General features: G+C 34.2%; 1 protein-coding gene across 5 annotated transcripts in view; it reads right to left on the bottom strand.

Annotated features, from left to right (window-relative positions):
* Positions 1-7,613: 7,613 nt before the first annotated feature.
* Positions 7,614-26,615, bottom strand: part of CPSF6 (cleavage and polyadenylation specific factor 6) — a 30,560-nt gene continuing 11,558 nt past the window's right edge. Inside the window, exons 4-11 of one of the 5 annotated variants that reach the window (XM_047740246.1) lie at positions 24,725-24,870; positions 23,673-23,846; positions 23,432-23,542; positions 22,451-22,955; positions 19,940-20,055; positions 19,256-19,409; positions 14,927-15,122; positions 7,614-14,846 (exon numbers count right to left, since the gene is read on the bottom strand). In XM_047740246.1, the coding sequence (XP_047596202.1) occupies positions 14,933-15,122; positions 19,256-19,409; positions 19,940-20,055; positions 22,451-22,955; positions 23,432-23,542; positions 23,673-23,846; positions 24,725-24,870 (1,396 nt within the window). In that variant the 3' untranslated portion in view covers positions 7,614-14,846; positions 14,927-14,932. The remainder of the gene's footprint in view (positions 14,847-14,926; positions 15,123-19,255; positions 19,410-19,939; positions 20,056-22,450; positions 22,956-23,431; positions 23,543-23,672; positions 23,847-24,724; positions 24,871-26,615) is intronic. The other 4 variants (XM_047740245.1, XM_047740247.1, XM_047740248.1 and 1 more) reach the window with 4 other exon arrangements.

Below are 26,615 nucleotides of genomic sequence, written 5' to 3'. Positions count from 1 at the left end.
CTGAGATCATGACCCAAGCCTTAAGTCAGGTGCTTAACTGACTGAGCTACCCAGGAGCCCCATAAATTTATACATTTGGGGTAGAATGGCTGCTAGCAATTCTGGAATAATTTCCAAGTTGCATAGAAATAACTTGGACAGGTGTTCAACAAGGATATACTATTAACTGAAAAGCCAGCCATCACTGTTACTCAAATTCACTGAGTAATGATTACCTCTCGTCTTCACATTCTGCAAATCACCTTCTAATATAATGAGCATCTTCTTGGGATAAGTTAGATGCTTTGGTAAATTTTTTGTATTTTGTGTTTTCATTTAAGGTGATTCCCCATCCAACCCACCCCCTAGCTGGGGAAATCTAAAGAGGAAATAATGTAAAATGATTTAGGCAGTTTGGGAGATGAAAAAAACTAAAGTGGTACACAGTGGTTTGTATCCAAGTTTCTATACTGTACCAGGGTGAAGCCCAACTTCTTAATGTCCAAATTGTCCAGAATGTTAACATTTCCACAAATATATGCATCTCTCTTATATCTAATAGGATAGCTATAGTAATTATGACGGAGGTAGAACCCACACAAGCAGTCAAGTTTTAAAGAAATATATACCACTAAATTACTAAGGCCTATCTAACACAGAAGTATCCAGCACAGTATCTTGTGCAGAGTGGGCAGCTCTTTATTTGTGGAAGTGTAACATTTTAAAGTAATAGATTAATAAATTCTTACAATTCAGCTATCAATAAAGCTTAAGTTAGCACTTACAGTGTGGGACTGGGGGGGGGGTGCTTAGTTTGATGACATTCAGCAAGTAACTGAAAAAAAACAGACTTGGAATCACGAACACATTCTAACTTTGACTCACCATTCTGCTAGGAGTCCTCTAACTCTTCAGAGCCTACTGGATCACTAGATAAAGGAGAATACTGTCTTTTGGGTGACTTAAGAAACTGAGAGAATAGGTACAACAGCAATTTTTAAAAATGCTGTCATCATCCCTTCCCCACCATCAAAACTACCAGCCATCAAGAGGGCGTGGGTGACTTTTCTGCAGGTGGGTTGACAACCTTAAACACGAAAGTGATGACAATTATTAATGCCGTCCCCATCCGGGAGCTTGATCTACCTACCTTCCGGGTGACTGAATGTGTGAAGTGGACTGCCACTACAAAAAACGGAGTCTCTTACAGCTAGACTAACCAAGTCCCAACAAACCAATCAACTTCAGTTCATTCTCCCAAACTTAAACCACAAACCACAATGCCCTCAACTGTTTTAAAGTCACTAGATGAACATCTTAAGACTACCACCTACCTTCAGCTCACAAACCTCCATATATTTTTATCTATCTACATTTTCCCTCCTGAGGAAGGAGTGTTTCTCTTCTAACCCCAAGCTACTTCCTCTCTGGGCACTGGGCTGGCTCATTAGATAAAGAACACATTCCTGATGACGAGGTCATGAGTGCAAGCCCCATGTTGGGCAGAGAGCATACTTTAAAGCAAAACTAAACAAAAAGTCTCCAAAGCTATTTCTCCTCATAATACTGATAAATGAGCATAGATTCCCAAACCAAAAGCCTGGAAGTAGTACCAGACTCCTCACTTCCCCTGCCTCCCCATGTTTTGATGGTTTCTTTTCTATTTTGACTGTTACTACAAAGTTATGATTTTAACCCCCAATCTTCAAAACTCCAAAGCCATATAACTAGTCACTACTTAGTCATTTCTTGGCTCTCAAAGGCACAAAATTCACACTATCTCCACATTTTTTCCCCAAAATTTCCCGAGTTGGGGAATGGTATACCATTACATAAGCTCTAAAAGCCATCCTTTCTCACCTCATACCCAAACTTACTAGGTGTTTGCAATTTAGCTTCCTAAGTCTTTCACTAAATCAACTTAGATTCTTTATGTCTATTATCCTATCTCCCTATAGTCAAAGACTTCTGTAATAGTTTCACTGGCTTACCTTATTCTTTTCCTGACTTAAACTTACAGCCAGTAAGGTTTTTGAAATGCTAACAATCAACCCTTCACACACTTGGATGATTTCACATCATTCATTCTTGGGACAATCTTTTATGTGATTTACAAGCCCCAGTCTTGGCTTTGCCTTTTCTTAAAACCCATAAAGGCCAATGTTTCTCACTACCCACTTCAGTCAAACTGGCATTCTTCCAATTCCTATTAATACACTCCCTCCTGACACAAAAGCCCTTTTATGCAATGGTCTCTCACTAGAAGGTACGTCCTTTCCCTCTTCACCAAGTCTTATTTGTTCTTCAAGTCTCAGTGTTATCATTAAGGAAGTAAACTCTATTTCCTAAAGTTTTCCTATAAAGCCGAATACATATTTTTTAAAGTTAAGATCATGTATATTTATCCCTTATCGGGCATGGACAACAGCGGCTGGCAGGAACTGTTATAACATAAAAATCCAACAGCTCTGTTAGTGAAATATAAAAGAGAGACAAGATGGGAACAAGAAGCATTGGAAACCATTTCTAATAACATTTCTTGTTTCACAGTAATGATTAGGTAATCAAACTAGGAGACCAGATAAATTCTATCAATCCTTCATAAAAAAATCTATCTTTTACTACATCAGGCCTTGATTGACTGCTATGGAGTCTTGTACGGCATCTGGTTAAAAAAAAGTTCCTAGTAATCGTTCAAAAACTCTCTGCAGGAGTCTCAATTAACTCAGTGAAAGGTGGATCTACGAATCCAATCTTCTTCAAAATGTAAACATGTAACAGAGTAAGGGCAACAAAGCCTGAACCACAATTTTAGTGGGGCATGGAAAAGGGTCCTAGGAATAGTAATAACTTATTATTTCTCATATGGTTATTACTGTTTACAGACTTGTTACCTTCACCATACTTTGAAGCCTACAGGTGAGAAATCCTGGGCCTGATTATAATAGCTGGCATATAAATCCTTACTGAAATCCCAATGTTACTGTTTTGAAAGTACTCTATGTTGTTTCTAAGCTAGTAGGTGAAATATTTTTGCTGTCATCTAGAAACATTTTTCCTTGATTCAAGTCTACTAAGATTAATAATCCTCTAAAACTAAGCAAATGTTTTCTGAACCTAAGGTTTGAGAATAAAACAACCTAGAGCTGCTTTTATGTTTTAAAGCCTAATTTTAAGCTAGGTATCATCTGCTTTAAAGACCATCAACATTCAATACAGAAGAAAATAACCACTGGTTAGGAGGCTGGCTCAAAGAATAAATACAGACAACAGTCCAATTTCTGTTATACTCATGTTACCAATAGATAAGAATTATTCATAGCATACACAATGGTTAAATTATGAACCAAATAAAAAGGACAAACTGTAAAGTATTATCAAAACTGTGTTTTATTTTCAATACAAGATAAATACCATGCTTGTTACTAATGCAGTTTAGGGCCAACAATGGCCATATAGCAAACTGCTGAACAGTCACCTAAATGCTGAAGAAAGAAAAGACAAAGTAAACATTAAACACAAAATTGCAATTACAAACATTTTAATAAAATGGAATGAGCTTTTTAATAGAAGCTAATATGGAAGTCTAGTTCTCATGGACACCAAAAAGATGTCTATTTGATCAGATATCACCTTACCTTTTGCACAGAAATCTTATTGTGAAGTCACCAGAGTCAATAGCTAAAATTTTAAGACTTTCTTTGGCCTTCTGGTATTAGACAAATTATTTACAAACCGTGATTTAGTTAATTCATGGATACTGGTATATGATACAATTTTTTTGTTAAGGGCTTTCCATTAAAAATTGTAAAACAACTTTGTAAGGCTGTACAAGGCTGTAAACTACTTTGCTAATATACCATGGGATGAAGAGGAAGAAGAGTAAGAATAGACCTTTTTTTAAGGCTAAAGTCATCAATGTTATAGATGCATTCCTTAGAATACATTATGATTTACCCCAAGGATCCTTTCCCATTAAATACCACCTGAGTACTACAATTTTCAAAGTAAAAAAATAAACACGAATTCACCATTGTCTTTTAAAATAATTTAACTTACAGAATGCTGAGAAGTGTTATGAAGTAACAGTGTGACAAAAAGAAAACATCTTCAAAATGAAGTGTTTTTACTTAATGCAGGGTCTGTCCAATTATGAAATTAATGCAAAACATTTATACCCATGGCAGAATTTTAGGATGCTCGCACATGAAAAACTTTTTGTAGTATTTACTATCCGCTGATACCATTTCAGGATTTGTGTGACTTCAATTAAATGCTACCTAATATTTTAAGACTCCTATTACAATATGTTAATATAGCAGGAAGTCTTTAAAACATTAAAATCTGTCTATACCTAACCAAGTGTTTATATGTCCCATACAAAAACCACAGTAGCTGCATACTCAGAGTGAATGCCAACAACCTGAAATTTTAAAGAAACATTGGTTAAGACAAACCTAAATCAATCTAAACTGGATACAATTGCTTGAATATTTGTAAAAATTCATATTGCTTCTTTCTAATGCCAAGAAAGAAGAGTGTAAGAACTTCCTCCCAGAAGCCTAGACATTTTAACACATTTTCTATTTCAACTTACAAGGAAACTTTGATCCAGAATCTTTTGATTTCTCTAGTCAAAAATCTCACATTACAAACACAAGGAATGCTATATGTAAGGCCACATCTTAGGAAATTTATAATTTTTGGTTGAATATTTATTAAAAAATTAGTCTAAGGCTTCTAAGAGTCAAGTTGCTAAAAAAATGAAATAAATACTCCAGTGTTTAAACTGAAGGTTAATGTAAAAAAACAACACACACACAGAGTAAGAACAGAAAAATAGAATGCTTTGCTACAAAAATCCCACTTAATATATTTTAGCACAAAAACATCTAATATGTACAATGGATAAGCGTGCATTTAAGTACATACAACTGCTGGAAACATTTACAGACGGCTATGGGATGCAAATGAACTTAATGAATAAAATTTAAAAGGCAGTTATCTGTAAAACAGTAAGACTCTCAATACTGTATTCTCAGTAAGGAATCAGAACATAAACTTCCTCTTAAAATAACAGGCTGAAGCTTAAAACACAAAATTGAAGCCATCTTATAAAATACAGAAAATGCAATGATCATTCAGGTATGAAAACCAAAATGTTGAGAGCACTCCAACAGAAAGTCTCATAGTAGCATTTCATTGTATAAAACAGTATGTATTTAGGTTATTGGCACATTTAAATACATAAGGGAAAGAGAAAGTCTTTACCCTTCCAACAATTTTCCCCTTTCACTATAAAATGTTATACAACATTCATTAAAATCCCGTGTTTATTTTAAGAACTGACCTTAAACTAGTAAAAAACAAAGCAGTATTCTCCACAGGAGAATTAAATGAAAATAATACCTTAAGCTACAATCCATAAGTTATCTGTGAACTCCAAATTGTAGTTAACTGCTTAAGAATATTCTAGGTAAAGGGGCCATTAAATGGGCTAAACTATGATCAACAGCCACTGCAACTTACTCCAAATCTTGTCTATGAAAACTGACAAAATAAACACTTCCAAATTTACATTGGAATATCCTTTCCAAAACATATATCCTTTAACTATAAGCAGCAAAATCGATTCAAAATGTTGCCTCAGAAGCCAATACCACAGAGGTGCTGCATCACTCATTCGTAACTACTGGCTGAAAGGAATGTGACCGTATAGCACTAATAAATGCCTATGGTTTACAGTTAAACTCAAATTTGTTTTCATGTCCACTACAATTATTAGTAAAAAGAAATTAAAAGGTCTCTGAAACTCTCTTTCTCTTTTTTTTTTTTTTTTTTTTTTGGTGTCTATGTAATGATTTATCTCTTTGGATTGTTTTTACATGTTAAAAAAAAAGAAAGAGTTTTCAAATAACATTAGCTCAAAAATGACAGAGGGATAAGAAGAATAAAACAAGGCTTGCAATTTTCACCTTTAGTGCTATATATTCGTGTGTTATAAGGTAGAAGATGACTGTAAAAATTAATGGACAAACCAAAAAGGTATTTCCTTCTGACAACACTTAAAAATAACGGACTAGCAGCAAACAATTCTAGGACACTCACATTGTCTGCAACAAAAGTTATGTAATGAAATCAGCCACGTAGGGAGAAGAGTGATATATAGAATGAACAATTAAAGGGTTCCACTGATAAAAAAAAAAAAAAAACCGAAAAGATAAATGATTTAATTAGTACAAAATTTCCAGTTTCATCTCAAGTTCAAGCGGTTAGATTTTTAGAATTCCATTTTTAAAATGTCAGAAAGTATCTTATTCTCATGGACATTTACTTACCTTTTAAGCTTACTATTAACTAATTTCCCTTGTAATATATTTATGTCCATACTTCTTCACATTAGGGTATTGTGATTAAAATATAAAAAAGCTAAGGAATGACAAAACACCTACACACAAAACAAGAAAACTGATTTTGATTCAACTCTCAAATAATGTTAAAAAGGCAACTGCATTTTCAACAAGACAGAACACTTGAAAAATTTTTCTGAGAGCAAACAGTTCTGATAAACACCAGTGATCCCATGCACAAATACTCTAATCACAAAATGTTTTAAAATAAAACTAGCAATAATAGGAATAACTTGAAATAGCTAATTTTGTAAGAACTAGTGTGATAGTGGACAAAACGGAAGGAAGAACTGCATTGCAAATCTCTGGAGGGCTTCTGTAAGTTGCACATGACATAATATTCAGGGTAACTAAATACTTTTAAGCATTGCCCTAAAATTTGGCTGTATTTTTAAAAAACCAATGTGTATTATCAGATCACTCAAAAGATAATCAGATCAAAAACAAATTAAACTTGCCTAGGATTTCAACTCAAACTCAAATTCTGAAATAGTGATTCGGAATGACCTTCCTATAAAAGTATCTAATCAAGTTGTCACCCTGCCTATGCTAATTTTGTAATTAAGAACACATGCCAGCCAAGTGCTTTTAATGTGGGTCTATACGCAAGGCAGATTTTGAAAAAAATCTTTGATTAAGTAACTCTAGCATGAATCAGAAGGTTGCATGAATACACGTAAGATTCCTTGAACTGGTGACAGGGTACACCTATTATCACCCATTACACATACAGGAGATTACAACTCGGTATTAGTAAGCATCACGCCCTTCCAAAATCTATAGTAACCAGAAAATAAAACTAATGCTCTCCTTACTCCCATTTGTCTGCTGCACGGCTGTATTTACACTGCCTATGGCTTCAAAAATAAACCATAAGCACTATTAATATAAAACAGCAAATAACTGCCGCATCCAATCAGAATTGTCAAAATATTTCTTCAATGCTAGCAGTTTACAATTAAGCGTTTCAGTACATCTGTGTTGTAATTAAGCTGCATTACTGTAGCAAATAACGTATGGGTTTTTACTAAAATGTTAAAACCACAAAACTTTTTTTGACCCCTAACACATCGACTGGATTGCTATGTCTGTGAAATTTTACAAGTTTACATACCATTCAGCAAAATCACAAGCTAACTAGGTAAAAACAGCTAGAAAAGCAGAATATAGAAATATTAAATATCCATGTAATCACCTATTCTAATATCAAAATCAAGGGCAAGAGACACTTAATTAGTATGTTTAATTCACTGAACGCAAGATTAGATTGGTGCATATCCAAAAACGCTATTGCAATGCTTTTTTAAAGGACAGTATAAATGTCATAGTAACATTATCTTTAGATATTGCTGAACACAAGACTTTCCCTGAGGTGTAAACATCAAATAACTTGAACAGCTTTACACATCAGCCCCATTAAACAGTTTATTACAACACTACATCTATTGTAATCAAAGTGGTGCTGTTTACAGACATTATCATATGAACATTTTTAACAAGAACAAACTACTATAAAAACAAGCATTTACTTGACGTTTTTTTTCCAATTGCTTGCACATTATAATGGCCAAATGTATATAACCAGTAATAAAGTTGCAAAAGCTATAACTTTTTAAATCACACAGGTTTCCTTCAAATAAAACAGTTAAGCAACATAAAAAATAAAAGTAGAGCTACTGGTTACCATTTATGCAGATTTGCTTTATTCAGATCTATTCCTGTTCATTTTATCCATGAATCCTTACAGGTTCAGTTCAATCACAAGAAGCAAACTGCTGGACAAGCGTCATTTTTTCCCCCATGAAGACTGTTTTGTCTTGGAAGGTGTTCCTCTTCCTTCAGCTGTAATGTGTCAAAATTTGTGATGTAGATTTTGCTATTCCCCATAATACACAGAAAAACGCTGGCTTAACTATACATACACAAGTCGTGCATCTACTTCACTGTTACGTATTCTAACACAAGAAGCATTAACTGAAACAGTAGCTGCCTTTATGGTGGAGAAATGCTCCCAATTTATGTGCTGATTAAAATTGAGACATTCTGATTCCATGCTTCTTAGTTATTACTGCCTTATTAATTTAGTGACAAGCAAAAATGAAAATATAGCAGCTGCTGTTTCTGTGATGATGGAAACATTTATAAGTCATTTTCTAAAGTATGCATACTACAAAAATAAATGGAAAAATGCTTGAATGATTTTAATGTAAATATTTTTCATTCACCCACATACCAATTCTAAAGAACTCATTAACAATTAAATGTGAACTGAATATAAAATGCAATTATTTTACAAATTAGTTGTATTTATTTGACAGCATACAGGAACTTCTGCAAATGTTATAAATCAAACTGTTTCATGTTACAAAATTTATAAATAAAATTTATATATAGCTCAGTATGCACATTTAAATAAATATGACATCCACGTACAAATCTTTAGACGTAATACAAATTTAAAACATTTACTTTACTTTCACTCTATTCCACCTATATTGAAATAACTAATGTGGTATATAAGCTAACCAAAAACAAGCTAAAAAAGAATCTACAATGATAAATTTCATTGAAAACTCACACAACGAAAAAAACCCAATCAATTTGGTAAACTAAAATTTCAAGAATACAAAAATATGCAAACTTCAGGTAGAGGTTCACAAAAGAAACATTCAATTAACTTGCATGTAAGTCATCACTGAAACACCAGATATTTAAAATGTAAGTTCCAAGAGAGCATTTTAATAAGATGATGTAGTAAGAAGTAAAGGGCACAATATTTAGTGATATGCTTGCCATAAAATTGGAAAGTACTTTGCTTTATAATTAAGAGTAATTAATATTCTGTCACATCTACAAATGTCATATTTTATGTCCTTTCCTCCCCAACTAGGCTGTAAGCATCTTCAGAGCATCAATACACATATGCACTCACACTGCCTAGCAGTAAAAACCTAAATTTTACAAGTGCAAAAGAAAACTAAAAACAAAAACCCCAGATGTTTTAATCCTGAACTTTCTCTTTTAAATAGTTTCTATTCCCCGTATTTTTAAATGAGATACTTAAGCCATTTCTAATGTTACCTTTTGTTGTACTTTTATCTTATGTTGATGAAGCTTTAGGTGGAATTATTTCATGGGAAAAAATCTAGAAAGGCAGCTTTCACAAGTTTTATTTTTGTTCTTTGCAATGTATTTTTAAAAACTGGTATTAAAGACAGATAAGGAATATGTTCTAACCACAAAAGATGCTGGGAAATTAATAAATCTTACTGCAAAAAGTATGTTATCTCCCTAACCTTTTTGTCGTGATGCGAGAGAGAGAGATCGGTCATTAAAGAGGGAAAAAGTAAAGTCACAGTGAACAAAAAATACCCATTCCTTCCAAAAAACATGTGGCATACACTGCAACTTACTCTTATTCATCACTCCACAAAGGAGAATTTTACTACTTTTTCTGCAGAGAATCCTGTTTGTGAAATTGTAACACACATCTTTTTTGCAGGACAAATACACTCATCTTTTGCTTGAATATACTTCATATATCTTTACTATTAAAATTCTCTCATTTTTACCATACAGACATAAACTCTGGGGGTAGTCTGACAGTTTTTATTTCTCTTTCTAAACACTTTACATTTATCCATTTGGAAATACAAATTTTACAATCTCAAACGGAAGCAAATTTGAAGGCAATACAACCCATTTCCAATAATCCAATCCCATAGGAACTCTCAAATTTCTAGTTAGACATCTACATAAACAAAGATATCAAAAAAGCTTAAAAGTGACAAATACATTCAATGCTCATGTTTTCAGAATACCATTTAGTCAAATATGTTAATGTCAAAGTCACACAGTTTTAGCTATCAATTATAAAAGGAAGATCTATGTAGACACCTGTTAAAAAACTAAGACAAATGTAATCTACAGCTCTCCAGTGAAGTCTCTAAAGTAAGCACTAAGTAAAATTTCAATACAGAGAAGCACCTGTATTTTGAGATAATGTAAGATCAAGCCAATACTAACAGCTCAAATTATGAGCATTTCTGTTAAAACTCATCTAAGTAAATTTGTTAGCATCAGTATTTCTATGCTCATGGCCAATTCACCTTTCTAGTAAGATTCAAGTATGTATCGGATATGGCTCTTTCACAGGCTTTCACATTAATAATCAATTAAAAGAAGTGAATATTGAATTGAAAAAAATTCCAATATACTTTTAGAGATGTGCTTCTATTAACTCAGTGAAATAAAATTCACGTTTCTCTTTTCTGAAAATTTCTCCTTAATGAGAGGAATGGGGATGGAGCGGGCAAAAGAAATAGAAGATTCTGAATATAAGTCAACTCTTATAAATCAAAATTCCTTCTTGCGATGGCTAAAACATAGTACATGAAAATTCTGTTTATTGTAGGTATTTACAAAACTTCCCTTCCTACTACAACATTTGGTAAATTTCCTTCTTTCTACCTGTGGTCACAGTACTTACCTTACTTCATTTTAACTAAAGTCTTTCATTATATTATAAAACAGATACAAGATTGTTGCTCTAGGGCAGTTCACTTTAGAAATAAACCTCACCACAGTCAAGGAAAACTCATCTTTGTCCTCCAAATTTCACAAAATGGACATTTCAAAATAAGCTACTTATGTGATTGAGAATTTCCTGTGAGGATTCCAACACCCTACCACAGAAGGCAAATTAGTAAATATGCATAGCATATATGGCACACTTACCCCTTTTCGGTTATTAGGTTTTCTTTAAAACAATGCTAACTAAATATTCATTCAAAACATTACTTAATTCAAAGTGATCTAATTTACAAACTAAAACAATGGTAGTAAATTTCACACTGAGATGAAGGTGAGAGCAAGGTGACTCACATTGGCACTGAATTTTCTTTTAACAGGGAACATTAATCATTGTAAACAAAACCCATTCTTAAACCACAGTGAGCAAAAAACACACTATACATCCATTCTCGGGATTACTTCCTACCCTCCTGTCACTTCAGTTAAGATAGCTGTGTAGTAAGGTTTTACAAATATTAAAAGCAAGAAAACCTGGAGCAAAAGAAGTGAAAACTAGCATATCCAGATGAAGCACAGCAGTTAGGACATATGGGAGAACACAAACACAAGGTTGGATAATATTAGGCAGATCTCAGATGACCTAAGAGTTGCAGAAATAATTTTTAAGTATCATTACCACCAGTATCATTCATTAGATGGTTAAGAGAACTTAATTTTCACATTGGCCTCAAAGTAACACTAAATCTTAAAGAGCTCAACACCTTAGCATATAAAAAAACCTTTTTATTCTTTTGGCTTTTTTTGTTTTTCCTAAATTAATGAAAAACTATAAACTAAGAATCCAAACCACCCTAAATCTTGTGCAATAACAACACAACCTGAGATTATGGTATCTATGATTAAGTCTTACAACAAAGTGTAGTTATTTAATCCTTTTTCCACACAAGATGCTTAAAATTTTATCAAAGAAATGGACAATGATTTGAAAATATGTAAAACCTCATTTCAGGGAGAGAAAAAGCATGAATAAAGAGTATATTAAAAAATAATTTGGATTCATTTTTTGTACACACAAAAAAAACCACCCCTGAATCATTAACAGAAATTTGCTGTGTGGCATTATTCCAAACAATAAGAGGAATGCAATCTAAAAGAAAATAACTGTGAAAATTATTTCTGTAAAAAGTGTACAATTTTAAAACACTGAACTACTTTTGTTTTGCTCAGAGTGGTCTGAGAATAGAGGCAGAAATTACAGAATATGAAATACAAGGTATTTACATATTGAAAATTTACAATACTGATATTCCCATTAAAATATTACCTATTTGAACTTGATACTGAATGCTTTTAGAAAAATTAATACATATTTTAAATGAGAGAATGCAATTAACATTACCAACAGTTCAAACACAAAAAAAATTAAGATGGGACAGACATTAACAGCTTGCCGACATCATTAAGTTTCCAGTTAAATTAAGAACTTGCCCTTTTAGCCATTCATCATTTTAATAATAAATTACATTATTGTTTTATTTATATACACGCTTACTGACATTCAAGTTAGCTTCCAAGTTACTTGTACTCCATTTAGTCCATTTAAGATTTACATGAAAGCTCAAAAGGACTCATATTTAAAAACTTCTAAAAAGGTCAACAGACCCTATTATGATAATAATTAAATGTGCAGATAGTTTTCTTGTTTGTTTAGAAGTTTTCACTTGAAAATATTTAATCCTAGTCCCCAACCCTATAAATTCACATCTACATCCGTAATAAATATTGTTTGGTATAGCAAAGGTACAATATTCCAGGATAACAGAATTTTTTGCCCTAGAAATGCTTATGTAAAATTTTGCTTGGATGAAGGCACATAACAATATTACAACTCAATTTTGATTAATGTACAAACAAAACATGGGAATTTTGATATGGTACACATCAGTGATTAGGAAAAAATGTCAACCATAGTTTTCAAGTTAGGAATTCATAGTTAATGTCTGAATGTAATGAAACTCAAGCCATGATATAGTTAGGTGTACCCATTACTAGAATGTAATGTTAGTTAATTCAAAGTATTAAAATTAACAGTGGACTTTTCAAGGAGTTTACCTGGCTGACTCTGCTAGTTTAACTGAAACCAGGAAGAAAAATCATTAACATTGGGTATAATCTGGTTCAGAAGCTCCTTGATGGGCACATCCAATCTTGGAGATGTTTAAAAATGTATGGAAGTTTCATTATCATGCCCTCAATAATTAGAAGCTTGCTGATAACTGGCAAAGTCTAAATAAAGATATAACTCATAGAACCTGTACTTTACCATAAATGAAATGGCTGATACAGCTAAGCATTTCAAGTAAGTTGGCTAAAATTCACCTTAAGCAACTGATGGATACTGAGAATTTTTTCCTAAAATGGGATTAAGATTTATTCAACCCAAAGGGGAAAAAACTACATCTTTAAAATTTAGTGTTTAGATTTACATGACAGAACATTTAATTAACCCTTACATCCAAAAGCAGTATTAATTTCAATGAGCTCATTTTAAAGTGAGAGATGTTTTGCTTCATACTAAATGTTTTGGGATTTATATTAAGTTCTATAATACAATACATGGAAAATTATTTTAAAATTCAAGTTTTGATAAATATTTAAGATGCATGTTCAAAATGCTAGGGAAGTATTAAAAATGGCCTTTCACTTCAAATAGCCCATAAAACTGTGAAAATGTAATAACTAATGTACCATAAAAATAAGACTTACATGTTTATTTTATAAATAGTATTATTCAAAAAGGATCTCATTTGCTAAGATATATCTCTTATTATAGTTAAAGAAACTGCTATTCTGCCACAAAATTACATTCACTTGATAAGTCTTTGCTTTTGCCCGTAACAACTTAAATAATAACAATTACCATGACTAAATCTTCAGGGTTTCCCATGATTATGGAAAATAATTATGTAAAGAGTAGTTACCTGTAAGGGATTTGTTTAAGCCTAATTTAATTTGGATATACCACCAACATATAAAGAAAAATTATTTGTTTACAGAATATCCTTTGTGTCACATGCACAAGCCTCACAGTGCCCTCCCCCTACTTTTCACATGAATAAATGCTGTTCACAAATATAAAAATAAAAACACGTGAAAATGAAGTATAAACAGACAACTTCCCGCTTTATGAAAAATGTACACAAGAAATAGTTTTAAAATACAGAAAAAAAGACACATGATTATGGTTTATGAATGAAACATCAAAGAAAATTATTTCAAGGTTATTCTAACCTGGGATGCATGATTTGATACAACTTAAAATTCTTAGATATGGAGTACCCTGAATCCATTTTAATTAAGTTTCGTATCTTCTTTGCAAATTAAAGGATATGTTTTATTTTAAAACAAAAACCAGATGCCAAGAAAAGCGTCTTTTCTAAAGAGTATTTTTTTTTAAGTACAAAAGCTCTTTCAATGCTGAGAAACCATCCTCCTGTATTATAAGGATTATAGTGTTAGATTGTCTTTAAAAATTTTAGGGAGTCAGTTCAAGGAGGGAAACTTTCAATTTACTTTTACAAGTCCAAGCACTCTGTGTGTGTGTGTGTGTGTGTGTGTGTGTGCGCGCGTGTGTATGAATTAACTTCCCGTATTTTGTATTTCAAACCACATGCAAACTATCTATATAATTAAGACAATTCCAATTTTTTCAGATTTTAGAAGTAGACATGAGTCCTCTTGATTGTTTTCTTGCTTTCTAAAGACCATCAATAATCTTAAAGTTTTAACTCAGCAATACAATATTCAAGGATAAAAGGTCAAATTTTTTTTTACCTGTCATTACTCACCTGTCATTTGTCTCAGATGTTTCCAGAAGATTAAATTCAGAACAAGTAGTTGGACCACTTAAAATGTAGGTATATACTGTATAAACAATAGCCTTGGAGTTATAATTACTGTTAATAATACATATGCTAAATATAACAGGAACAAGGAATACCCACCTTCTTCTAACGATGACGATACTCGCGCTCTCGGTCCCGTTCTCGGTCCCGATCTCGGTCCCGGTCCCGATGTCTCTCTCGTTCTCTGCTTCTCTCTCTATAATAATCATCATGACGATCTCTACTACGGGATTTATGACGCCGACTCTTTTCTCGTGATCTACTATGGTCCCTCTCTCTTGATCGTTCACGTCTTCTAAAAGAAATTACTGGATTAATGCTCTCCGTAAATGAATAGCAGTGGTTAAAAGTACCCAAGGCAAAAAATTCTTCACAAACCTAGTTTAGACTTAAGATATCCTGAACTACCAATAACGATTTACCAACTCACCTATAAGCTTGAACTAGAAATTCCATTTTTAAAAATATTCACCCCCAAACTAAGAACCAGACACACAGGGGCAATACATCTTTTCATCTATAACATGTAATAGCCTAAAACAGACACGTAGTAACTGAACGAAAAACAGAAAGGTAAAGGAGAAAAAATTTCAACGAACATGTTGTTTCAAACTAAAGATTGTGCAGAAGGTAGTTTCTTAGACATAAAAGTCATGAAATTATGAAACTTAAATACATAAAAATTACCATCAAGAGGTGACCTAAGCCTATCAATTTTACAACTGATAAACATATCAATTTTACATTTATAACTATCCCGAATATGATTGTTCATGAGTCCCACTCCACTAAGAAACTTTCTTATATATGTTTGCTGCAGGGGGTGTGTGGTGGAGACCTGGGGGGCATGGTGGGAAGCAGAGTTCAAAACTTAGTTCAAGCTGTGAAGTGTGTAAACCTGGCGATTCACAGACCTGTACCCCTGGGGATAAAAATATATGATTATAAAAAATAAAATTATATATAAAAAAAAAAACTTAGTTCAAAACTTATGACTTGTGAGTTCAAAACTCCCAAGTTCGAAATTTATGACCACGAGAAAACACTGGGATATAATTCACATTGTTACTCAATAAAAAGAATTACTTCATGAGCTGCCTTCAAAAATAAAACAAGGGCACCTGGGTGGCTCAGTCAGTTAAGTGTCTGCCTTCGGCTCAGGTCATGATCCCAGGGTCCTGGGATCAAGTCCCACATTGAGCTCCTGCTCAGTGGGGAGTCTGCTTCTCTCTCTCCCTGCCTCTCCCCCGGCTTGTGTACATGCTCTCCGTCAAATAAATAAAATCTTTAAAAACAAAACAAAAAAACCCCAAACAAAAACAAAAACCAAGTAATTTAACTACAGTATACTGCTTAAAATACTTTTAGAAATTCTTCTAAATTTTTCACAATTCTGGACTTTAAGCTCTATTACAAAGCTATAATCATCAAGACAGCATGGTACTGGCACAAAAACAGACACAAAGATCAATGGAACAGAACAGAAAACCCGGAAAAGGACCCTCAACTCTAAGACCAACTAATATTTGACACAGCAGGAAAGAATATCCAGTGGAAAAAAGACAGTCTCTTCAACAAATGGTGTTGGGAAAACTGGACAGCCACATGCACAAGAATGAAACAGGATCACCCCCCCCCTTTTAAAAAGATTTTCTTTATTTAAGAGAGAGACAGTGACCTGCACGAAAGCATGACAGAGAGGCAGAGATAGAGGGAGAAGCAGACACCCTGCTAAGCAGGGAGCCCAATGCAGGACTCAATCCCAACACCCACAGATCATGACCTGAGTTTAAGGCAGCTGCTTAACCAACTGGGCCACCCAGGCACCCCTGAAACTGCACCATTTCCTTACACCATACACAAAAACAGACTCAAAATGGATTAAAAACCTAAATGTGAGACAGGAATCCATCAAAATCCTAGAGGAGAACACAGGCAGCCACCTCTTCGACCCTGACTGCTCAACTTCTTGCTAGACACATCTCCAAAGGCAAGGGAAACAAAGGCAAAAATGAATTATTGAGGCTTCATCAAAATAAAAAGCTTTTGCACAGCAAACAGTTGACAAAACCAAAAGACAACCGACAGAATGGGAGAAAATACTGGCAAATGTCTTATCAGATAAAGGGCTAATATCTAAAAATCTATAAAGATCTTATCAAACTCAACACCCAAAGAATAATCCAATCAAGAAATGGGCAGAAGACATGAACATTTCTCCAAAGAAGACATCAAAATGGCCAACAGATACATGAAAAAGTGCTCAACATCCCTCAGTATCAGGGAAATACAAATCAAAACCACAATGAGATACCACCTCACACCGGTGAGAACGGCTAAAATTAACAAGTCAGGAAAACGACAGATGTAGAGAAAGGAACCCTCCTACACTGTTGGTGGGAATGCAAGCTGGTGCAGCCACTCTAGAAAACAGTATGGAGGTTCCCCAAAAAGTTGAAAATAGAGCTACCCTATGACCCAGCAATTGCACTACTGGGTATTTATCCCAAAATACAAATGTAGTGATCTGAAGGGGCACGTGCACCCCAATGTTTATAGGAGCAATGTCCACAATAGCCAAACTATGGAAAGAGCCCAGATGTCCATCAACAGATGACTGGATAAAGATGTGTGTGTGTGTGTGTGTGTGTGTGTGTGTGTGTAATGGAATATTACACAGCCATCAAAAAACGAAATCTTGCCATTACAATGACCTGGATGGAACTAGAGGGTCTTATGCTAAGCGAAATAAGTTGTCTTATTTTCTCTTATTATAGAGAAAGACAACTATCATATAATCTCACTGATATGTGGAATTTAAGAAACAAGGCAGAGGATCATAAGGAAAAAGAGGGAAAAAATGAAACAAGACAAAACCAGAGAGGCAGACGACCATAAGACTTTTAATCATAGGAAACAAACTGAGGGTTGCTGGAGGGGAAAGAGGTGGAGGGACAGGGTAACTAGGTGATGGATATTAAGGAGAGCATGTGACGTAATGAGCACCAGGTAGTATATAAGACTGATAAATCACAGGTCTGTACCTCTGAAATCAATAATACATTATACATTAATTAATTGAATTTAAATTTAAAAAATGTAAAAAAAAAAAAAAAGAAAGAAAGAAATCCTGCTAAATTCTGAAATTCACAATAGGGAAATAACAACTGCCTGTAAGCTGAAATACCTAGAAATTCTTACTTAGTAGGGCTTAAAAAATGTAAAAGAAGACTATGTAAGTTATGGTCTTTAGCTATGACAAATTTGTTCAGATACAAAAATCCTTACTTACACTGGGTCAGAAAGGTACTAATTAGAAAGCTGAGGACCATGACAAAGACAGGGTCCTTTCCCTTAACTTAAAATTAAGATTCTAACACCAGATAAAGTATACTGAAGATAGATCTATGAATATCATATAAAGATTAAAGATCTACCTTTCAAAATATGTAAAATTTCAAAGTTAGCTGTAATACTAAAAAAAAGGAACTACTTAATTAGAAAACTAAGAATAGACATTAACTTCCTTGTTCAAAGAAATATTTATTTAGCACCTGTTCTGTACCAAACACTGTTTAGTCATTAGAAATACTGCAGTGAGCAGGACAGGTAAGGCCCCTTCCATCTTCCAACATGTATGTGTTCTAGTGAAAAGAAATGTGGAGTAACAATAAAGAATAGGGGCAGCTGGGTGGCTCAGTCAATTAAGGGTCCAACTCTTGGTTTTGGCTCAGATTGTGATCTCAGGGTTATTAGAATGAGCCCCATGTCAGGCTCTGTGCTCAACACAGAGCCTGCTTGGATTCTTTCCCTCTTCCTCTCCCTCCCCCTCAAATAAACAAACAAATAAATAAATGAATAAATAAAATCTTTTTTTAAAAAAAACTATGGTAAGTACTGTGACTATGGTAAATACTATGAAAAAAATAAAAAGAATAACATGACATAATAACCTGGGAGAAGACTTCTTCTAGAAGTTAGATTGAGTTAAAGAATGGAGAATAAGAAGTGAGCTATGTGAAGAGCCAGGGAAAAGGGTTCCCAGCAGAAGGAATATCAGGTATAAAAACACTGAGGGGATTAAGTATTAATGGATCAAGAGAAAGAGAAGAGAGACCACCACCATGACTAGAGAATAGTGGGCAAGGGGTGAGGTACAAAATGAGGCTGAAAAGACAGGCAGGTATCACACATTGCCTCAATGTTTAGAGTCTTATTCTAAGAATAACTGGAAACCTTTGAAGGGTTTTAAAAACAAGCAAAAACCTGACATTTGATTCAATGTAAGAAAAGAAGAAAAAAAAATCAATATAGCTATTGCATAAACAGTAATAAGTAAAATCAAAGTCCTATGTTAAAGTCCCAAACACAGTATTTTTTGTTTGTAAAATAACAGTTTTAAATAGACATGAGACAGGAAAGTTTTACCTTGATCCAGAACCATAAGACTTGGATTCAATTCCATGAAGGCAATCTTGCAAAGAGCTAATAAGAACTTTGCAACGATCATCAGCAGATACTTTGGATTGTTTAATTAAAGAAATTGCAGTTACCAATGTCTCAATAGCACTCCCATAATCACCTAAGAGGGAAAGGAGAGACTGAAATCAAAGAAATTGTTTCCAAAATACCATCTAACCATTTGGGGTAAGAGTAATAAATCATTTTATAAAAGAACAAAATAACTGCAGAAGTGGTCTTAATTTTTTTAGTGTTTCTAAACATTTGGGAAAACGTTTTATGTGCATGAAATTAGCACAATTTGTTATTATTATAACATTTGGAAAAACGTTTTGTGTGCATGAAATTAGCACAATTTGTTATTATTATTGCTGTGTAAAGCAGGTTATTAATTTGTAAATATGAGAGTCAAATTTAAGCCATTAAATGTAAAGACTAAAATTTAAATCTATACCTAAAAATGTAAAATTATGGATTTTTTTCATTACTGTGACACATAGCTTCCTTCAATGTCTTTTAAATAAACACAGATATGATTTGGGTATATGAATATAAATACTAAATGCAAATGACCAATCTTCAAGATTGCACATAGTTTTAGGCCATTCCTAATAACATAAATAAGAAATATTAATACAGAAATACACAAACCAGCACTGGCATCAGACACAGCTCTTGAAATAGCACTGCTTGAGATTGCCCTATTTCTATTCATGATTTCTTCAAACTCAGCTTCACTCAATGGCGTTCTTGCAGTATCCATTTCCCTGTAAAATAAATATAAACCTTAAATTGCACTCAACAAATTTTCCAAGTTATTCAGAATAGTATAAAACAATTCATACTAGTTGCTTTTGACAAATGCCTCAGAGCTAGCAGTTGTTTTTTCCAGAGTGAAGCATACTATTTATCCTACAAAGAGAGTAAGTCTAAGCAAAATTCTCTTACTCCACTATCTTTCAGCTGAAATAAAGTAGCAACTTAGAAACTTTGCCTTTTGGAGGCCAGAGATAATGTATTTACATATCTACAATATAGTATTTTTCAGAGTCATACAAAAAGAAGACACAATAAATTGTTCTGATGACTATATATATAACACAAAATAGTTATATATTATTACATCTTCTATTTATATATATTTTTAAATGTTGACAACAAAAAATACAGGCCTACACAATTAAGGAGTTTGGTTACATTTATGTTTGGATCCTCTAGGCACAGGGCCCAACTTACAAGAGAAGGATAACAAATGTCTGATTAATGAATAGAAATTCAGATGTGGACAAGATCTTAGACCATCTTGTTTACCACTGAATCCCTGGAAGAATATCAGGCAAATAAAAGATAGTAAGTGTAAACTGTTGAAAAAAATGGATTAAGTGCCAAAATTTTCTAAAGCTACTTGACAACTTTAAAAACTACATGTAAACTATGTGTCGACTATATTTCAATAAAAAAAAAAAAAACCTGTACATGTACAGTACAGGAAAAGGAAAAACTCTTGCCATCTGAGTTACCAGTTACTAGGTAGGACACTGAGTTGAGGGACACAGTAGCAGTTCATTCCAATGAAATGAGGAAACAGTTAATCTAACTTTTTGCATGCTTTTAAAATATTATTGTTATTCCCCAAACTTTATAAACATCCTGAGCAAATTACAAGTTGTTCAAAATATAGGTGTAATTTCAACTAAATGCCGCGACTTGTGCCAATTCTATCCCCTTTAAAAAAAAATGCCATGTTAAAATAATAAGTTTTCTCTAATTTCTGATAAAAAATTAGTCATTAATAACCATCCCCACCATTCTTGAAAACCCGTTACTGCAGAAATTCTGTTATGTTAGGAAAAGGATATGAAACTCAAATTTTAAACAGTTAAACCAAGTCACGTAACCCACTCTTATATTCTAATTGTGAACATTTAATATGAAGTCACTCACTGGAATTAAAGTGAACAGAAGAAGTTATATACTAGTTCAACAGTTCTAACAGTTTTCTAAAGAAAACAGCATTTTAAATAAAAGATTTATTTATCTGAGAGAGAGGGAGAGAGAGAGCACAAGTGGGGTGGGGGTTGGGTCAGACAGAGAAGGAGAAGCAGACTCCCCACTGAGCAGAGAGCTCAACTTCAAACTCGAACTCAGAACCCTGAGATCATGACCTGAGCCAAAGGCAGACACCTAACCAACTGAGCCACCCAGGTGCCCCAAAACAGCATTGTTGACAGTCAAAGAGATGCACCCTCTACAAACAGATAATGGTCAATGAGTTTTGCTTACAACATCAAAGTTATTGCCATATGTCTGTGTAACTGCATGGAATTAGGCAGAACCTCAAATCCATTCCTTCAGGATGTTATCAGACAAAATGAAATACAAAGTAGTTTAACAATGATAGTTTAAAAATACAAACTCAGAAGAAATTAAAGGGGCAAATTCAAATAGTTCTTGGAGAGTAGAAACCGAGCTCTCTAAATTATGTTTTGAGTATGGACAGTTTTTAAATGACTTTCAAAGGGCGCTAAGAGATCACTTACTTCAATAGTGATTTCCACCCAGCTCTCCTTCAAGCATCACCATTAATTATTCTAATTTCCATAAAAACTGTTTTACAAGCCCCTTCGTCTACCCAAATATACTTGTAAATCACTGAATGTTTCCATTTTAATTAAAAGTTGGTAATTTGCTACTCAGGACTCCTGATCAGCATGAGCTAATCAATAGTACTTATATAACAAACTGATCTAATTCCTAAAATGAAGAAACTTTAGTGCTCTGTGTAGTATCCCCAATGGTAAATTGAGATTCATTTTATAATCTTATAAGTAGTTTAAGGATCCCATTTGCTCACTTAAATTATCTTTACTAACCTCTTTTAACTTAAAAAATAATGAAAATGAATCCCCAAGATTTAGTGACTTGCTCTAAATCATGCAGCTTTATCAAGTGGCAGAGGTGGATTACTCCTAAAGCTGTTTTGTGTGTCTTTCACCATATGTTATTGCCTCTTCTAATGAGAGAAAATAATACAAAAAATTAAATATCCGGGGAAAAGGCCATAATTTAAAAAAACAAACAAAAACCTTGGTGATGACAGTGTGGAGTATCTTTTACCAAACAAATACACCAAGTCTACTGTCATAGATACATATAACTTACCTTCCAGGAGGCCCATAGTCACCCCTATCATATGGTGGGGGTCGGCCATATGGATCTGTTGGTGGTGGACCCCGGCTATCTGATGTAGGCATGCCGCTGTTAGTCGGTGGAGGAAAGAAAGCCGGATTCACATGTGGAGCTGGTGGTGGGGCACCTGGAGGTGGTCCAGGAAGATGCGGAGGAGGAGCAAGTGTAAGGGGTGGCCCAAGAGGGCCAGGTGGGCGAGGTGGAAAAGGGCCTGGAGGTGGAGGTGGTCCCTGCTGTGGAGGTGGTGGACCAGGAGGAGGGCCGTAGCCTGGAACTGGAGGTGGAGGGCCAGGAGGAAGCGGACCCAATGGAGGCTGCCCAAAAGGTTGTCCAGGAAAAAGAACTGGTGGTGGAGGGCGATCTCCTCGATTAGGAGGCCCAGCTAAAGGAGGAGGCAGAACCTGACCAGGAGGTGGAGGACCCGGTGGACCAGGTGGGCCTGGAGGACCTAAGGGCGGACGTGGTGGAGTCTGTCCAGCTATAGAATAAAGGAGAGAAGAGAGGAGAGGAGAGAGAGAGAGAGAGAGAGAGAGAGAGAAAAGAACACTTCAATAAGGAATTGTAACCTTTATGTCAAGAATATACTTTTAAAGCACAACTCATAGACCAAGATTCTTTCTCTTTAAATGAAACCCATATGGTAAATGCTACACTAACAACTATAGAAGTGCAGTATATCTTTACAAATTTAACTAGTTCAATTTATGCTTAAGAAAAATTATTGAAACAAAAAACGTTAATAAAGAAGATTACAATGCTTAGAGATAGTTTCCATCTTTCAGCGTACACACATTTCTTACAGTGAAATCACCCACCTTATATTCTACTCTGATGCCAAGCTAGAAAGTGAAACAAGGAAAAATGGTCTTGAAAGGATTTTTTAAGAGGTAAGAAAATAAGACGGATGTAAATATTCTATATATAAGTCAAGCAAGTTTGGAGAAAAATAAAGACCTTTTAGGCCAAAAATGGGTATTTCCTCTATGCTGTGCCCCATATGCCATGGAATCCTAGTTTCCAGGAACAAAGGCCGAGTTCCTTTAACAAGATGCTTGATCAAATTTCCTGGATTCCAAAAATAGCATAACAAGGAGAGTAAGTCACATTAATAATGCATTACTTGAAAAAGAGAGAAAAGGAAAAGAGGTATTAAGGTAGACACATTTTATCCATGGTAATTTAAGAAAAATTTTACCTGGAAAAGGTGGGGGTGGCCCTCCTGGTCCTGCTGGTCCAGGAAATCTGTCCCCACCGGGAACAGCCCCTGGAAAACGGCCCCGTCCTCTACCACCTTGTGGAAATGCTGCACGTGAACTGCCTCCTGGAGGACCAGCTTTACCTTCCCCAGACATTTGTCCTGATTGTGTAGCTGCAAATATCCAAATACTCATAAATAGCATTTATTAAAATAGTCCTCTGAAATGTAACCACTGCTATTAGAAACAACTCTATTTCAAAGTTCATGTATGCTATAGGCTAACTTGCGGATGTCTTGGGCCTGTCCACACTACATGAGGAAATACTGGTTAGAAAACATTCACATCGAGTTAAGTTCTTTTGAAGTCTCAAAGTATCCAGACTTAAATGTGTTTCCAGTAAGTAAATATGAATTAATTTCAAAATACCAGTACTCTACAGCAGCCAAAACTAAAATTCTCCCAATAGAAATCTGAATTTCAGTAAGCATAGATTATTTTTATCCTATTTTTCAGTTAAGTCTTAAGTGCTAAGACATTAAAAGAAAAACAACCACTTGAATTTCTGTTAACTGCATGATCATCCACTGTATCTCTTTAAGTGATAGCATTCATTAAGTGTGTAAAGGCAAATCTTTCCTATATTCACTTTACCAAGTGGGGGAAGGTCTTGGTGCCAAGCAGAAAATCAACAAGTATTTTCTGATTACCAGTGGTTTCTTCCCCACCACAACACACATCCACATAACTTCCCTTCAATCTAAGGATTAGAATGTAGTTTCTTTCTCTAGGATGGGAATGACAGGACAAGAATGGAAGGGCTATAGAACCTGCACACTGTTGTAGAATACTGGGTCTGAGATATATAGAGTTTTCAGTACACAGGACCATAGTCATAAACCAGACTTAAAACCAAAGGATGGGCTTTCTAAAATGGATTCTCCAATGAACTAAGTATTAAGATGACTTCTCTAGTGTAGTATCTAACAAATACTAGCAACATTGGTTAAAATGTACATCTTTGAATAAAGGCCTCTGAGGGATTGCTTACTTTTCCTGGACTGCATTTCAAATTGACTCAGGAACTGTTTATTGCATGGAGTTACAACAGGATTCTGACCATGAAGTTCTCTTTTAGGCAACAGATCCATTAACTTTTTTGAGGATGCTTCAGATCCAACACCAACAAGGGCAAACCTAAAAGATGTTTAAAGGAGTGAGGGTAGGTGGGGAGAGATTAACAAAACTACTGTTAAGAAAATGATGTGCATTTACCTTTATCTAAGAAAAATGAAAATATTTCTTAAATTAAAAATACGCAAGCTCACATTTGCATCTTTAATTTTTTCAAAATAATAACATACCATATACTTCACTCATTTAAAAAGTGTACAATCCAGTGGGTTGGTTTTTTTTTTCCGTATATTCAGAGTTTTACAACCATTACCACAAGCAATTTTAGAGCATTTTCAATATCTCAAAATCAAACTCCATACTCATTAGCTGTCACTCCATTTTCTTCCATCCCCCAACCCTAGGAAATCACTAATTCACTTTTTGTCTCTATGAATTTGCCTATTCTGGACATTTCATATATATGAAATTATATAACATGTGGTCCTTTGTGATTAGCTTCTTTCACTTAGCATAATATCTTCAAGGGTTATGCATGCTATAGCATGGCTCATTACTTAATGTGTTTTTATAGCTGAGGAGTATTTCATATGGATATAGCACATTTAAAAAAAAGATCCCATCAGTTGATAGACATTTAGGTTGTTTCCATTTGTTGGTTATTATGAATAATGCCACTGTGAAAAGACGCCCAACATCACTAACTATCAGGGCAATGTAAATCAAAACCACAATGAGATGCTGTTTCATATCCACTAGGATGGCTATAATCAAAAAGATAAAAAGTGTTGATGAGGATGTGGAGAAATTTAAAATTTCATACACTACTGACAGGCATGTAAAATGGTATGGTTACTTTGATAAATCATGTGGCAATTCCTTCAAAGGTTAAATACAGAGTTAACATATAGTCCAATAATTCCACTATTGAGTATATATAAACACACACACCTAACAGAACTGAATATGTGTTTATACAAAACTGGTAAAAGAATATTCATAGGGGCATTATTGACAATAGCAAAAGTGGAAACAACCCTAATGTCTATCAAATGATGGATGGAATAAAGATGTAGTATATCCATATGGTATTCAGCCATAAAAAGAATACTGATATATGCTACAACATGGCTGAATCTTGAAAACATTATGCTGAGTAAAAGTCAGTCATGAAGAACCACATACTACATGATTCTATTTATATGAAATGTTTAGAATAAGCAAAACCATAGAAATAAACTGTTAATGGGTATGCGATTTCTTCTGGGGATGATGAAATGTTCTGCAATTAGACAGTGATAATAAATATACTAAAAACCATCAGACTGAACATTTTTATTTTTTATTTATTTTTTAAAAGATTTTTGTTTATTGGTCAGAGAGAGAGGGAGAAAGTGTGTGCACGTACAAGCAGCGGGAGCAGCAGGCAGAGGGAGAAGCAGGATCCCCACTGAGCAAGCAGCCCCATGTAGGACTCAGTCCTCGGACTCTGGGATCATGACCTGAACTGAAGGCAGACACTTAACTAACTGAGCCAACAAGGCGTCCCAAACTGAACATTTTTAAAAGGCAAATTTTATGGATGTGAATTATATCTCAATTAAGAAAAATAAATTAAAAAAAGAATTATATCGCAATTAAATTTTTAAAAAAATTTAAAAAAAGAGAAAGAAGGAAAAAATGAGAAAAAAAAAAAACCCAAATGGCTACCAATTTCATACAGTTATAGGATATTCTAAATTATTCTCAGAAGGGCTCTTAGGTGGTCTTCCTAATGTTCAAAATGGCCCTTTAACTAGATCCCTTAT

Source organism: Lutra lutra, chromosome 8 (assembly GCF_902655055.1).
Source record: "Lutra lutra chromosome 8, mLutLut1.2, whole genome shotgun sequence".
In the NCBI taxonomy this organism is placed as follows: Eukaryota; Metazoa; Chordata; class Mammalia; order Carnivora; family Mustelidae; genus Lutra; species Lutra lutra.
Note: the sequence above shows the minus strand (reverse complement) of the source record. Positions and strands in the feature narration are given on the sequence as shown.